The sequence below is a fragment of the Scardinius erythrophthalmus genome (genome assembly GCF_964197995.2).
Source record: "Scardinius erythrophthalmus genome assembly, chromosome: 5".
Classification (NCBI taxonomy): Eukaryota; Metazoa; Chordata; class Actinopteri; order Cypriniformes; family Leuciscidae; genus Scardinius; species Scardinius erythrophthalmus.
In genome coordinates this window covers 50,716,209-50,731,019 of record NC_138225.1, presented here as the reverse complement: position 1 = coordinate 50,731,019, position 14,811 = coordinate 50,716,209, and the positions used below count along the sequence as shown (strand labels likewise).

Sequence of the window (14,811 nt, the reverse complement as noted above, 5' to 3'; positions counted from 1 at the left end):
CAAATCTGTGTCTTTCTCTCACATGAATGACACAAACAGGTTAAAAGTGAAGCGCTTCGCTTTTCATTGTCACTGACGCAGCTTGTATTTGTCAAACACACAAAGCAATACTAGCACAGTTCTCTGGTCATGTTAACCTATGACCCTTCGTGACTATTTTGTGAACTACGACCTTTAAATTATGACTCTGTCCACTTAGTGCAAAGAATGCTGACCGCTCAAGCCAAGCCCCCACACATATGATGCCTTGCAAAAGTATTCAGACTAGGAACCAAGTTTTAAATTATGATGAATTACAAATCCTGCATATAAAGGTGAAGTGTGTATCCACCAAACAGAAAAACAGATTTGCAATAATAACAGTCCCTGCTATATCCAGCCCAGTCATACTTCCCAAACACATATGAGTGAAATGGAACAAGAAAAGAAAAAAAGTAGGGTGGGACTTGATTTTGTTGTGGGAACTGATTTGATGTTTGGATATGTGTGGTTTGCTATTGGTGGATCTCGTGTGAGTGACAGGTTGCCCCGCCCTCGAGCCAGTAAACACTAGAGAATGTTTCTACTTTATTTTTATCAGGACTATTAAAAGTGTTCACACTCAAATGATGTTTGCTAGAACAAAATATTTATTTTTTAGATTTTCAAACTAGAGTAGGCAAACGCTTACTATATATTACTATATTGCTATACTGTTGCTACAACCCATTCCCACGGCAGTTCATAACGTTTTTTTGCGTTTTGGCAAATTTGTGGCTAATTCTTATGAATTCATTCATGTTTTCATACGATCTGCTTATGCCCCACTGATGGTTAGGTTTAGGGGTGGGGTGGGGTTAGGGATCATGCTTATGTTTTTTCTAAAAAAATACATAGCAATAGCAATAGCAATACTGACTAAAAGACTAAAAAAGTGAATTGGTGAAGGTCTGAATATGCTTGCAAGGTACCGTATACACACTCACACGCCCCTCCCCTAACTGCACGGATTCTCTTAAAGGGACAGGTGCACCGTTGTAAACACAAGGAGAGATGGAAAGGAGGGAAATGTAGGAAGACTTGTGATGTGTCCAAACAGCTGTTTGCAGTTGCTGCATGTTGTTCCCGTCACACGCCGGAGTCTTTTCCACGCTCTCCTGCACCACGAGGATGAAATATGACAGGCAGCGAACGCCCCATCGAACGGGGACGGGCGCCTCAGAAACTGCTCCGCTTGCATCAAGTCCATGTTTCCGAGTCACTCAGGTGCGACACCAGCAATCGAGAGCTGGATCGAAAGAGTCACTGCATGCACACACACAAACACTCGCTCATACTTTCTTGAACACACATGCGCACATCCAGGCCCACGCGGAATCTGCGCAGAGTTCGGCAGGATTCATGAACTGCTACACATCGTTCGCCCAGCACATCTTGGTTTCATAAATATTTGATAATGCTTCCAGCTGCCAATAATAATACAGCACTCTCAGCTTCCTTTAGCTCATTTGATCACGTTTGATCCATTGCACAGAATTCCATAGTGGAAACAGTGGAATTCCATAGTGGAAACTGTGGAATTCCGTAGTGGAAACTGGAATTCCGTAGTGGAAACTGTGGAATTCCGTAGTGGAAACTGGAATTCTGCAGTGGAATTCCGTAGTGGAAACTGGAATTCTGCGGTGGAAACAGTGGAATTCCGTAGTGGGAACTGGAATTCTGCAGTGGAAACAGTGGAATTCCATAGTGGAAACTGCAAGAAAGTACAGATTCCGTCTGGGCCTGCTGATAAAGAAGATTTGCGACACTCTCATTCACCTCCTTCAATCTGCAGTCTTTCCTCCTGGAAGACTGAAACTTCAGTCTCTCCTAATAAAGAAATGAAAAAGTTGTTGTTCGTGGAATTTCTGCGATGACAGCCGTGTCCATGTTTAATTGGTAGGTTATGTTGGGATATTTGAGTAGGGTTACAGAGAACGGTGTGGTCTCGGTGTGGGCTGGAAGCATGTTGCAGAAGGCATGCAGGTGTTGTAATATACGGGAGAGCAGAGAAGCAATGGTACGCCGTGTTCCGTCTTTTCCCCTTTGCTTTCTTTGTCTTTTCAGGCTGCACATGTTCACGTCATCTCTAGTTCCCTCACGCACGTGACTCTTTCTTGGAGTGAGGCTTGTTGCCCAGGAGAGCATCCATCTCGCTCACCGTCTGAGGCGTCATTTGAGACAGCACCTGAAGAGAATATGAAAATAATGTTATTAGGAAGGCTGAGTCTCATTGATCAATAGCATCAGAAAAACATTCTATTAAATCAACATTCGATATAAATCAATGCTGTTCTTTTGAACTCTCTAATCAGTCATTGAGGAAATGTATCACAGTTTCCACAGAAATATCAGGCAACACTAATATTTTCAACATGGATAATAATAAGAAATGCTTCTTGAACATCAAATCAGAATATTAGAACCCTTGTGAAAAAGAAGTACACTTTACCACTTTATTTATTTATGTAAATAATATACTTCAAATGAATATACTCAAGTGTGAAATTGATTGTAACGCCTTCTGACACTAAATTGCATGTAATTTACAATTAAATGAAAATATATTACATTATTTTATATTATATTATATAAAATATATTACATTAAATGCAATTAGTTGAACTTAAGAGTGTTTTTACCCACTTTAGTACAGCTTAAGTACATCTTCATAGTTATTTCATAATTGTCTTTGAAATATCGTTAAAGTGTACTGATAAGCATTCATGGTGAACCAAAATATACTTTAATGTCATTTCTATTGAAACTTAAATGCCATGTGTTTAAATATATTTGTAATTACACATTTATGTGTAATGATATGGTTGCAATTTAGTACCTTTAAAAAATATTTACAAATATCAGGCTACAGTTAAAATCATAATCCAGTACTTTACATGTTAGTCAACACATAAAAATAAGTGTACTTCTTTAAAGCACCACAAAAGACTTAACTTTTAATTTTACGTTATTATAAAACTGTACTTAAGTGTGTTAATAAACATACAGTTGTCATGAATGTGAACTTTCTTTACATACACTTAAGAGGACTTTAATCAATATTATATCACCTGCAACTAAGTATAGTTTTTTATTTATTTATTTACTTTTAACATTTAAAGTGCACTACAAGTACACATGTACTGTAATACAACTAAGCACACTTCTTTTTTCACAAGGGAATGATTTCTGAAGGGTCATTTGACTGAAGACTGGAGTAATTACAATTATACCGTAAACATTCCTTCCTTGACCTTCTTTCAAAAAACATAAAAAAAAACTTTTGAGCGGTAGTGTGTGTGTGTGTGTGTTTATTACCTGCAGGGCTCCGAGGTTCTCAATAAGCTGGTCTGTATTGGAGACACCAAGAAGTACAGAACTAACCCCTTCACTGCGCAAACACCATGCTGAGTGAGAGATTTCACAATATCTTACTGTAGATAAGCTCCTTTTTTTTATTAAAGACATTTGAATGAACAAACCGTTTAATGACCGTCTGATGCATATTGCATGTAAAAATGGCAAGCACTTTCTCAGTCTGGCATGCTCCAATATGACTGGTCGACTTTACACAACTCAGCACATACGTGGATGATTCTTGGCCCGAATAAGCCTGAAAGTTGATCAGACCGTTAGCACCAATAGTCAAAATCCTGGCTGAGCAGAGAGACACTCACCAATGGCGAGTTGAGCAGCCGTGCAGCCCAGCCTGTCAGCCACCAGGTGGAGCTCTTTGATTTTTGCAAGCTGTCTGCGCCCTTCTTCACTGTACACTCGCTCCTTTAGCCACTGATAACCCTAATACACAATCAAACATCGAGACCATGCAGTACAGGGATATAATATCAATGTCATTTCATTAGATGGCAAAATATCAAATGAAATGACGATGAGAAATTGAAAAGAGTGAGGAGAGGAAATCTACTGCTGACAAACTCTTCATGACTCACTTTCATTGCGGCTCTTGAACAGTCTGGAACGCCATCGCTGTATTTTCCTGTGATCAGCCCACATGCCAGAGGAGACCAGGTCATCGCTCCAACGCCTGACATGACATGTGACAGTCACAAGACATGGAGTTTGAGTTGACATCTGTCCTAATTAAACCTCAAATCCAACAATTAAAATCATGAAATTAAGTAGTTATTTTAAAAATGTTCATAATTTAAGAAGTTGGGCATCACAAAAGTTGCATTTGCATCATAGTACTGTAAGCCCGTCTAGATCGGCCCAATGTCGGTATCCGATAGAACGGGTGAAGGTCTCTGCGTGTTGCTGTCTTTCCACGTGGCAAAGTAATTTAATTCAAGCTTTTATCTGACTCCATTTTATATCTGACTCCATTTTATCACAACCTCGAATTTAAGTTAGATTGCCAATTGGTTATTGGTCAAATATATAATAGTTAAGCAATACATTTGATTGTTCTATTTAACTCTTTACTTATATTTTACCCGTTCATATTAGAAAGCTATGTTGCTCAGAGGTCCTCATGCCTTGATTAATGTGAGTCTCACGCTCACAATCTCGCCAGCTTCTGTCACTAAACAGAGGTAATTGCTACCTGAGATCGGTCGCATTCACGCTTACACAATCAAAGATACTTTGGTATAAACCCCATTGAATTGCATACACTTGGTTTCCCACGTACACTTATCTAAAGTAACATTAAATTAAAACAGAGGTAAGACACACCCAGATTTGGTCAAGCAGCTTTTGCTGCCCTAAACAGAAATTCACTTCTTGTCTTTGCAAAACCAAGTACACTTGAATATTAGTCGTCACTAATCTGACGCAAAACTTGCGGTAACATATCGAATCTGTTTAATCTACTTGGGAAAACTATTTCAGAGTCAGTCACAATAAAATCAAATGTAACAATTTATTATGTCAGGTAAATGTACTATCATGCAAATTTCATAATCAGATCAAAGATAATAAATACAAAACATCAAATGCTCTGGAATAAAGAGAGAAGATGCGAACCTGACATTATAAAATACATGATGCGGAGTGTTTTGCATACACTCCACATCACAGGCTAATTTGAGTTACAAATCGCCCTGAGCCTCTTGTTGCATTTCTTTATATAGACAGAAACTTCTTTCACATGGAAGCATTTGCAAGGCTGCCAACTCTCACGCATTGAGCGTGAGACTCACGCAATTGACACTTTTCACACGCTCTCACGCCACACATCCATTTTCTCACGCACAGAAAAATTGCGGAGCAAAGAGGTACTTTTAATATTAAACTAATTCTCAGCTCTTATTCCGTCAATTTTATTACGAAATTCAGACAAAAATACTTTTGGCGCTTGTAAATGTGACGTGACAGATCGCTGAGCGCCTCAGTTCAAGTGCACGTGAACCGATCATCTGTTACTTTTTTATTTAAAGATGCAGTACAACTTACCGAACGTATACATAATATCGACCAATTAGTGTTTTTCTAACCACGGAAAGAGGTCAATATAACAGCAGGAGAACAATTATGTCACATAACGTTACATTTATCTCAGGAAAGCCATTTAATGACCATAGCATGTTAACTGAATAGAAAAAATATAGCTTGAGAGGAGATTTTGCTTAGCACTGTATTATATATTTATTATATTTTTACTTATGTCATTAAATAATTGTTATTATAACAAAAACTGCATTATATTTAATTTATTTGCTATTTATAACCTTTAATAATACCAGCAGATTGGGCCCTCTATGTTTACAGCATTAGGTGAGATTATTTTTTTAAATAAAATTTAAAATAAACATGTATCCAAAATAGTCAATATTAAATCAAAATCGGAATCAAATCACAATAATGAAATAGAAATCTTGAAATTTTTGTCAAGCAATAATAAAAACTGTCCTACCAGTCATTGTACAATGTAAACATTGTAACATGTTGTCACTAAACTTCATACAATTCTATTTAGTTACCAAATGTCTTGACAATCACAATTGCACTTATTGTGATGCAATATTTGTTTTTACACCCCCCCCCCCAAAACCCCCCGCAAAAAAAAAAAAAAAAAAAAAATCTCACTCCAAGCTAAACTCAAAAGTTGGCAGCCCTGCATTTGCTAACAATGGGAATTTGCATTCAGACTTTACACCTTTTGGGAGCAGAATGCCATTTGCCTGGAAGACAAACCCTCCTGTGTATGCAAGTTATCTCTAAACTCTTAAAGCTGCAGTCAGCAAGTCTGGCAGATTGAAGGGACTTAGCCAAAAAATGTTATGTTTACAACTCTCATGCCCCTCCCCCACTACCAGTGTTGGGTGTAATGCGTTACTAAGTAACGCGTTACTGTAATAATATTACTTTTTTCAGTAACTGGTAGTGTAAGGCATTACTCGTCTGAAAATAGTAATATTATTACAGTTTTCCCGAGCTAGTTACTTGCGTTACATTTGCCAGTAGCACCTTCATCACCAGGGGCGTAGCAGCCATTATAAAAGTGGGGGGGACAAAAGCTGTATGTGACCATAGGACGTGACCCAAAGGTGATGTTCATTTTCCTGGCTCAAAACGAGGCGGAGGTGGTAAAATCCTAATAATGTTTAATAATAAGATAATTAAATGTGTAATTTTTTTGTAGATCATCATACCCTAATGTGTTTCCCACATTATTTTTGTTGGTGGAGCTTGTAACCTCTAGGGGGGTCCGGGGGGCATGCCCCCCCGGAAGAAAATTTTGTACATTTTAAAGATAAATTCATTAATCTGGTGCACTTTGAGTCACCTGAATCCACTGTTAAAAATAAATAATCCACCCACAAACCGCCCGATGATATTCTCTGATTTAGATATCTGCATCTGATCATCACATTACAATTATTCAAATTCTGGTATCAAATTATTCAAATTATGGTAACATATCACACTGAAGTAGGCTGATTTAAAATGAACATTTATTTAAAATAAAAGTTCTTCTTTTGGCAAAATTATTTCCTTATAGCCTTAACAGAGGCTTTACTCCCTTCAAACTTAAATTGTCAATGTTTCATTACATCACTGTTTGAAAACACAATTTTTTTTGTACCTTTTATAAAGGCATTTCCCCCCTAATTTTATGCTCCATCTTTCATTTTAAATTCTTAAATTTGATCAATATATTCAATTAAAATAATAAGACACTAGGCTGTTACAATCAAATTAAATATTTTACATTGAAAAATTATAACTGTATTAAATTAGATTATTTTAAATATTTTTGAATATACAAATAAGGAATGTTGAAAAGAATGATACTTTATGAAACTAAACCGCCAGTAGGAGGCGGCAGGCAACCGTCTTAATGAGCGAGTCATTGAGTCATTCATTCAAACGATTCGTTCAAACGGCTGATTTATTCAGAATGAGGCAGTTTATGAATGGGTAATTGAATCTTTGACTCAACCGATTTGTTCAAAACGCTGAATCATTCAGTAATGCAACGAGTGTTGCTGTGAGATGCGCGTTCTGCTGTGATCTTTGTTTGGGACTATTTTCGCTGATGAAACAGAGCAAAAACAGTCATTGCGACTAAAATGTAAGTGAGTACATTTTTGAGTACATCAAGTAAAATTAATGTAAGTTAATTTTAACTGTTTGTTTATTGAACTGTTATGAAACCAGTCACGGTTTCAATCTTGATGGCATTCAGGAAAACAGCTGGTCGTGTGTAGCCTTAGGCTATATATTGTTTCTTAACTAGGCTATAGTTTCTAAAATGTTATAACTTCACGAGCCTCGACAGCGCACATTAGGCCTATATTATTATCAACTATAGGCTATCAATCGCCACTTACATCAAATGTAATAAAACAGAATCATCCATTCCTCACGTTTTCGGTGATTGCCTGGTTATTTTTTATTTTTATATTAAAAATTGTTTTAATCAGGGCATTTGTCAGAAAAAAAAAAAATGCGGGGGACAGAATCACCGGTTTCTAAAAGTGAGGGGGACGTGTCCCCCCCGTCCCCCCCGGTTGCTACGCCCCTGTTCATCACACACATGGCACACAACACAGAGAACAGAAGGGAAGGGGAGGAGGGCGTGAATGGAACAGTGATTGGTCTGGGTTTGGCACGAGGTATCATTTACCATCACCGATTGGTCGACCTGCGGCAGTTAAGGCCAATCAGGGATGACTTCCCTAATGAATATTCATGAGTCTTCCCCTACCATCCTGGGAAAAAAAAATATAGCGCCCCGGACGCGCGCGCGCAGCCCGTTCACTCTCACCGCCTTCAAACAACACGAGCGCTGTATTGCTCTCTCTCCCTCGCGCATATAGTAAAAGGTCGGAAGACCGGTTGTGTTTTATAGACAATTTTGCATATAAATGACTATTTATAGGGCTTGAATTACAACCTGAAACTGCGCATGCGCGGGTAAAACTGCTGTGGTGAAACTGTGGCTCTGCAGACAGATATTATTGGGGCAGATGGGGAAAAATGGAAGCGTCAACAACAGCAAGAACAAGTACAGTTGTTTGTAGTTATTTGTGCTAGACAGTGCCAATCTGTTGTAGGCGTAATAAAGACCCTAAAGAACACTCCTCCTTTGTATGTTCTCCCTCCATCTGATGCATCTCAGGCAATTATAGAGTAATTAAGAAAAAAAATATAACTAGTAATATAACTAGTTACTTTCTCCAGGGAGTAATAAAGTAAAGTAAGGCATTACTATTTTTGAGAGTAATATGTAATATGTAATATATTACTTTTTTGAGTAACTAGCCCCAACACTGCCCACTACCACCGAGCACCCTCCCATCGAGTTTGTGCTCTTCAGTGGGTGTGCACCAGATTTTCTGTGAATGCGCCTGTCTCTTCAGCATCGATCAACACCATGGACTCGGAGGTAGGCTGCCCTGGCTAATCTACCCATAGATAGCAATAACCGATGAATTGGAAGCTTGCTAGTAGATTTTCTCTTCGCCATCACACTTCGTACAATCCAACACACCTGCGAACTTCAGGTGTGTGCATGTGATATTGTAACGTGCGCGAGGGGGGAGGGGGGATCTGTGGCGTGTGCACGAACTGTGATTGACAGTCAGATCTCACACAGCCCTGCGCTGATTGGACCAGAAGAACTGGGAGCGGTGGATTTTTGCAAAACAATTAACAGGCTCCAGGTGGAGGTAGAGGCGCGGGGGTTTTCTAAAACCGTCTGATTTATGTTGTTCTGTCAGAGCATAGTGTCGGTTTCAGTGAATATGATCAAAAAAATATTGCCGACTGCAGCTTTAATAACTTTATTACCTTTTGGTTTACTTCTGTGGAGAATGAGACATTTGTACCAGCCGCACTGAGACATTTCAAATAATACCAAACATGTATAATATTGTATGATAATTATTCACATTAAACCATATAGATTTTTGGGTGAATTTTGGTGATCTCAGCATGAGATAGAGAAGGAGTGGGGGAAGAGGGAAAGCGATTCTGAGGTGAGACTTGCGTCTCAAATGCTGATGCTAACTTCACAAGAGAGAGTTCAAATGTTAAATTCCTTTGTTTTCTCAGAGAGTTGCCCTGTCTTCCAGTTTTTCCAGTCTTACAGTACTGTGGTATGAACTACTTCTTCAGTACATTTTGTCCTTCAGCTCAGCTATTTTCATGCTTGAACGTGGGGTTAGTGTCATTAAACAGCCCTTGCCGGTAGATTATGTACTAACAAAATATATTTTTATAGCATAAAACATTTTAAAAAACAAAAAAATATTTCATTATATCGTGGTAGATGCTTCATCAGTGACTGAGCTCTTAATAGCATGAAAAAGACTTAATAGGTTTTTCCTATCTGTTAAGCGTGCGAATATACAGTAGAGTGATCAGTCATGACTACGGCCCATGGCACGTTGCATTCATATAGCCTACAATCTGAGCAACTTCCATTTGGTTTAATGGCACATTTTTTGGTTTAATAACACATTTGGTATAATGAATGATTTGAAGGTAACTTCTGTGGACTGACCGATCTTGTGGTATAGCTCTGGCAGCTGCACCTCGACTTTATCCCTCTGGAAATAGTGATACTCGGCCTGCTCGCATACTGGTGGGATTAAGTTAAACTGCCTCGCTACGGAGTATGCCTCCTAAACACACACACACACACACATACACACACACACACACACACACAGAAGACAAGAAAAGGTTAGACTGTCCTTTCTGTGGCCGAGATGCTAACAACCAGTGTTGTATACAGCAGTGTTTAGGAGTGAATAAAAGAAGCGACACTACAAATTTAAAGGTACACTATGTAGCTTTTTTTTGGTTCAAAATCAACCAAATTTAAATAATGCATCAATACATCAATCCTTCCTCCAAAAGGTGTTTTGTCTTACCCTGATTCACTATGGTAAGCTTATTATATAAGTGTTTATATTTTAGACCAGTCAGGAAATTGCGTACATGCGTCACTCGCCCGTGAGCGTCTCGTCATATATGTAAATAGAGAAAAGATGCTCTGGCTACTTTGATGTGTGTATGTTACGAGTGAGAAAGGTTGACATGGAGTCGCTAAATCTCCAACCTCACCCGTGTTACAAAATAACACCGAACAGAGGAGAGTCTGCTGGCAAACAGAGAACGCGACAGAGCTCGTAATAAAACAAGAATCAACATCTGCGTTTCGTGGATGGCAAGAACTAAGGAAACTGAAATGCAGAGATTGCGTTTGTATTACTCAACAGGTGAGTAAGGTATTTTATTGAACAGATAAATTGCCATATGTATCTCTCTAATAGAGTTGATTGTAAAGCATTATCTATTGTGAAGGATCATTACATTACGGTTATTGTAGCGCTGACATGGAATTTATTCTCAAGGAAGTAGCGTGTCTATTAACCCTCTGAGGTCTGAGCTGTTTTCTGGGCCCTGGAGGTGTTCTGACATGCTCTGACATTTGTGGTTATTTCTGTTACTTGTGACATTTTCATGGCTAAAGTCTAATTACACTGTATTCAGCACAAACTCTGCTACAATAATATATCAGCAGCATGTATGTAAAAGTTTGTAGTTTTGAGATAATGACATTTATGCGTGGTTTGTGAAAATACAAAAATAAATTCTCACTGAAATAAGGTCATGAAACCCATACTGATTATTTCTTCACAAGACTTTTGAAAATTGTATCACGTAGCCTAGAATATTTGCTCTAAAACTATGTGAGAATCACCCTGACTGCTCATTCAGAGAAGACAATATATTGATTTAAAAATTTTACGACGTGTTTTGTGTTAGAAAGCAATATGCGAAGGGGCGGATCACCTCATTAATATGAAAGCTTTCCACACCTGAGAAAGACAAAGAACCTCCCTAATGGCCCTATTAGGAGCTTATCAGGGCCCATCATTCTGACCAACCTTGCACAAAGAATGAGGAGATTTAAAAAAGAATGGCTTTTAAAATTGTTTGGATTTATTTACAACACAACATAATCCAAAGATACACAACAAAAAAGCACTTATTGAAGAAAGAGACCTTTGTGCCATTCCTAAAAACATTGTACATACCTTTCATTTTCTAAGGTGTTTGATTTTCACTTTACCATGTTCATGTACAGAGACATGTACTGTGAATGTTGAAGTCAGCAGGACTCAGTGGCATCTGGGCCCTGAAAAAAAAAAAAGTGAACATACTGATATCAAGAGAAAGGCCTGCACGATTTTGGGAATACATTTTAGATTTTTCTTGTTAAAATTGCTTTTTAATTCACAGAATACACACACACACTCACACAAATGTTTCCAACAATATATAATGAACACCAGGTTTGTTGTGCCTTGTAGGTATAGGCTATGCGCAGTGCTGCATAAAATAATAACAATATAGCAGCCTATATATATTTTCAAAAAGATTTCAGTAACAACTAAGCTAGAGAAAAATATATTGATTATCATGTTACTTCAAATGTTTCCATTCGTTATGATGATATGAAATGAGATAATAGTAAAAACATGAAGCCGTTTGGAGCGTTTTGCTTTTCCAAAATATGATACATTCAAACGCGATCGCGATCAAAAATATGATACATTAAAACGCGATCGCGATCAAAAATATGATACATTAAAACGCGATTGCGATCAAATATAAAACATTATGGTTAGGCCTACCATATACATAGCCTATCTACGTTTGAGCAGATATCCACAAACACAGTAACAGTAAACACGGGTCTAAATATTATAATATTCACCATATATCTAGCAACAGTTCAACTGCAATGTGAAATTTATGCAACAATAGCAAACTAATATGTAAGAATTTCTTACCTTATCTTTCTTGTCTTCAAATATCGTTCTTCTCCTTCTGATGTAAATCCAATGTAAGCTCAGGCACGTCTTTCAAACTTGACGAAAAGTGAAGTGAAGTGTTTTGTTGTTGAGGTAATGAGGGCGATCGCGTTCCATGTGGAGATTTGCATGTGAATATCTTTTGCGCGAGTGGGCGTGGCCGAATTAAAAATAATTAGGAAGCGTTTGAGAAGCTGGAAATCTTGTTGGTTTTATACAAATTACTTAAACAGAGAATATTTGTTTTCGTTTTGAATCCGATCATTTAAAAGTACACACTTAAATGTTTATAAAGGTGTATGGCTCATAAATGTGTAACAAGTATTCGCTGAGTTTTGTTTCAGTTTATAGACGTGCTCAAGAAAAAAAAGTTCACCGCGACGGAGAGGCAGAACGCACACACTGTTTATTTTCTTTATTTTACAAAAGCACAATGTTTTGATTTGATTGGAAGTGGACACATACAAAAGTAGAAATACCACAGATTCTTTTTTTATATTTATTTTTTCTGTATGACCATAAATGACGGAGAAATTTAAGTTTAAAGTGCTACAATGTGGAGAAAATCCAGCAAAACGCGCCGGCGCGTTTGTCGACCTCAGAGGGTTAATGTGTAAAGCTACAGTAACGTCTTCAGCGAGTCAGCTTGAGATCCTTTCCATCTAAACTGGTTAAATCTCTTAAGCCTATAGTGAATGTTTTATGAGCAGCAGCATAACTATATTCATCTGCAGTCACACAGAACCGAAGCACAACCAAAACAATGTTCTTCCACAAAATACATGCAGTTTTGTTTTTTAACCGCTAGAGGGCCAACAGTTACATAGTGTACCTTTAATCAAATTTTATATTGTGTGACAGTAGTTCATTTATATTCATAATAGTGTAGTGTTTCCAGTAACAGTATACTTTTTTTCAGTGAGTTGAAAAGTGTCACAACCAAATGTTACATTGCTGTTAATAATCAAACACATTCTCCTAAATTGTTTTTTCATATGTAGCGTTTGAAAGTCCAATAGACCCGGTAAATTCAGTTCAGTTTAAAAAATCTTGAATCCTGAATCTTCTTATTCATAGCGAAATGTTTATAAATAAATAAGTTTGTTCAAGTTGCAGATGCATGTAAAATAATAATAAATGATATTGCTGGATAGCCTTATATTTAAAATGCCATTATGCCCTTGGGTCTTGGTAGCTTGTAGTGTAACAAGCTTTCTCAAAAGAGTAGCTTGACTATAGTTGAACTACTATAAATTGCGAGCTCGAGGCTTGACAGGCTACAGATTCAATGTTGCCCAACACTGGTATACACTTATTTCATTACACTGGTAAATGTTTTATATTATGAAGAACAGATGGTATGCTTATGGAATGAACTTTGGTATCTTGAGGGACGATAGATCCTACCATGATCTCCATGGCGCTCCAGCGTGACGTGCCCCAGTACATGGCCATACCCTGGTTTATAACAAATGTCATCGCACGTACTACCTCTGAAAGAACATACACACAACAGTGCTCATGATAAGCGATATAGCGTAAATTATTAATTCATAACACATGCCATAAAAGATGTATAAGGGAAGATACACCTTCCATGGGGCTGTTGACATCATTTCGGTTAGCAAAGACAATATCCACGTAATCCAGCTGTAGTCTAGACAGGGAACCTCTGAGACCTGTAGATACATCACCATCACTGTCTCTCCGCTTAATTAGCATCGTCATAATCGAGAGAGGTGGGATGAGCAGCACTTTACCTTCTATGATGTGTTTTCTAGACAGGCCTCTCTCTGTCTCTGCCCTGAGGATTATGAATGCAGATGTCAGAGAGGAGAAGATATGCAGTCAGAAAATTACTACAGTATATTCACTAAGTATATACAGTATATATATAATTAACAATTAATAAATGTAAAAAAAGAATGTGAACAATTTTACAGATATTTATATATATTAGTGCTGTCAAAACGATTAATCATTTTTTTATATAATGTGTATCTATATATTGTGATATTTATATATATATATATATATATATATATATGTGTGTGTGTGTGTGTGTGTGTGTGTCTTGTGTGTGTATAATATATGCATATACATATACTCACACATATAGAGTATATATATATATATTATTATTTTATATACATACAGTATATATATATATATATATGTACACACATATTATATAAACACAAACTTTTATTTTAGATGCGATTAATCGTGATTAATTGTTTTGACAGCACTAACACACACACACACACACACACACACACACACATATACAGTGCTATGCATAAGTTTAGGCACCCATGCTAAAGTTGACTAAAAAGAGGAATAAAAAATCATCTTTTGGAAATTGAACTTAATGCCTTAATTTAAAAAATTAGGAAAAATCCAACCTTTAAGGACACCAATTTTCTTTGTGAATGAATAATGTATCGTAAATAAATAAATGTTCTTCCTTAAAATACAGGGTGCATAAGTTTGGACA

General features: G+C 37.3%; 1 protein-coding gene across 1 annotated transcript in view; it reads right to left on the bottom strand.

Moving 5' to 3' along the window:
- Positions 1–500: 500 nt before the first annotated feature.
- LOC308691755 (voltage-gated potassium channel subunit beta-3) overlaps positions 501–14,811 on the bottom strand; it is a gene marked incomplete at its 5' end in the record, with an annotated part of 41,431 nt that continues 27,120 nt past the window's right edge. The window contains 8 exons of the mRNA XM_081367304.1: positions 501–2,206; positions 3,337–3,425; positions 3,696–3,816; positions 3,969–4,063; positions 9,992–10,112; positions 13,722–13,807; positions 13,907–13,993; positions 14,075–14,118. Coding sequence (XP_081223430.1) covers positions 2,117–2,206; positions 3,337–3,425; positions 3,696–3,816; positions 3,969–4,063; positions 9,992–10,112; positions 13,722–13,807; positions 13,907–13,993; positions 14,075–14,118 — 733 coding nt within the window. The 3' untranslated portion in view covers positions 501–2,116. The remainder of the gene's footprint in view (positions 2,207–3,336; positions 3,426–3,695; positions 3,817–3,968; positions 4,064–9,991; positions 10,113–13,721; positions 13,808–13,906; positions 13,994–14,074; positions 14,119–14,811) is intronic.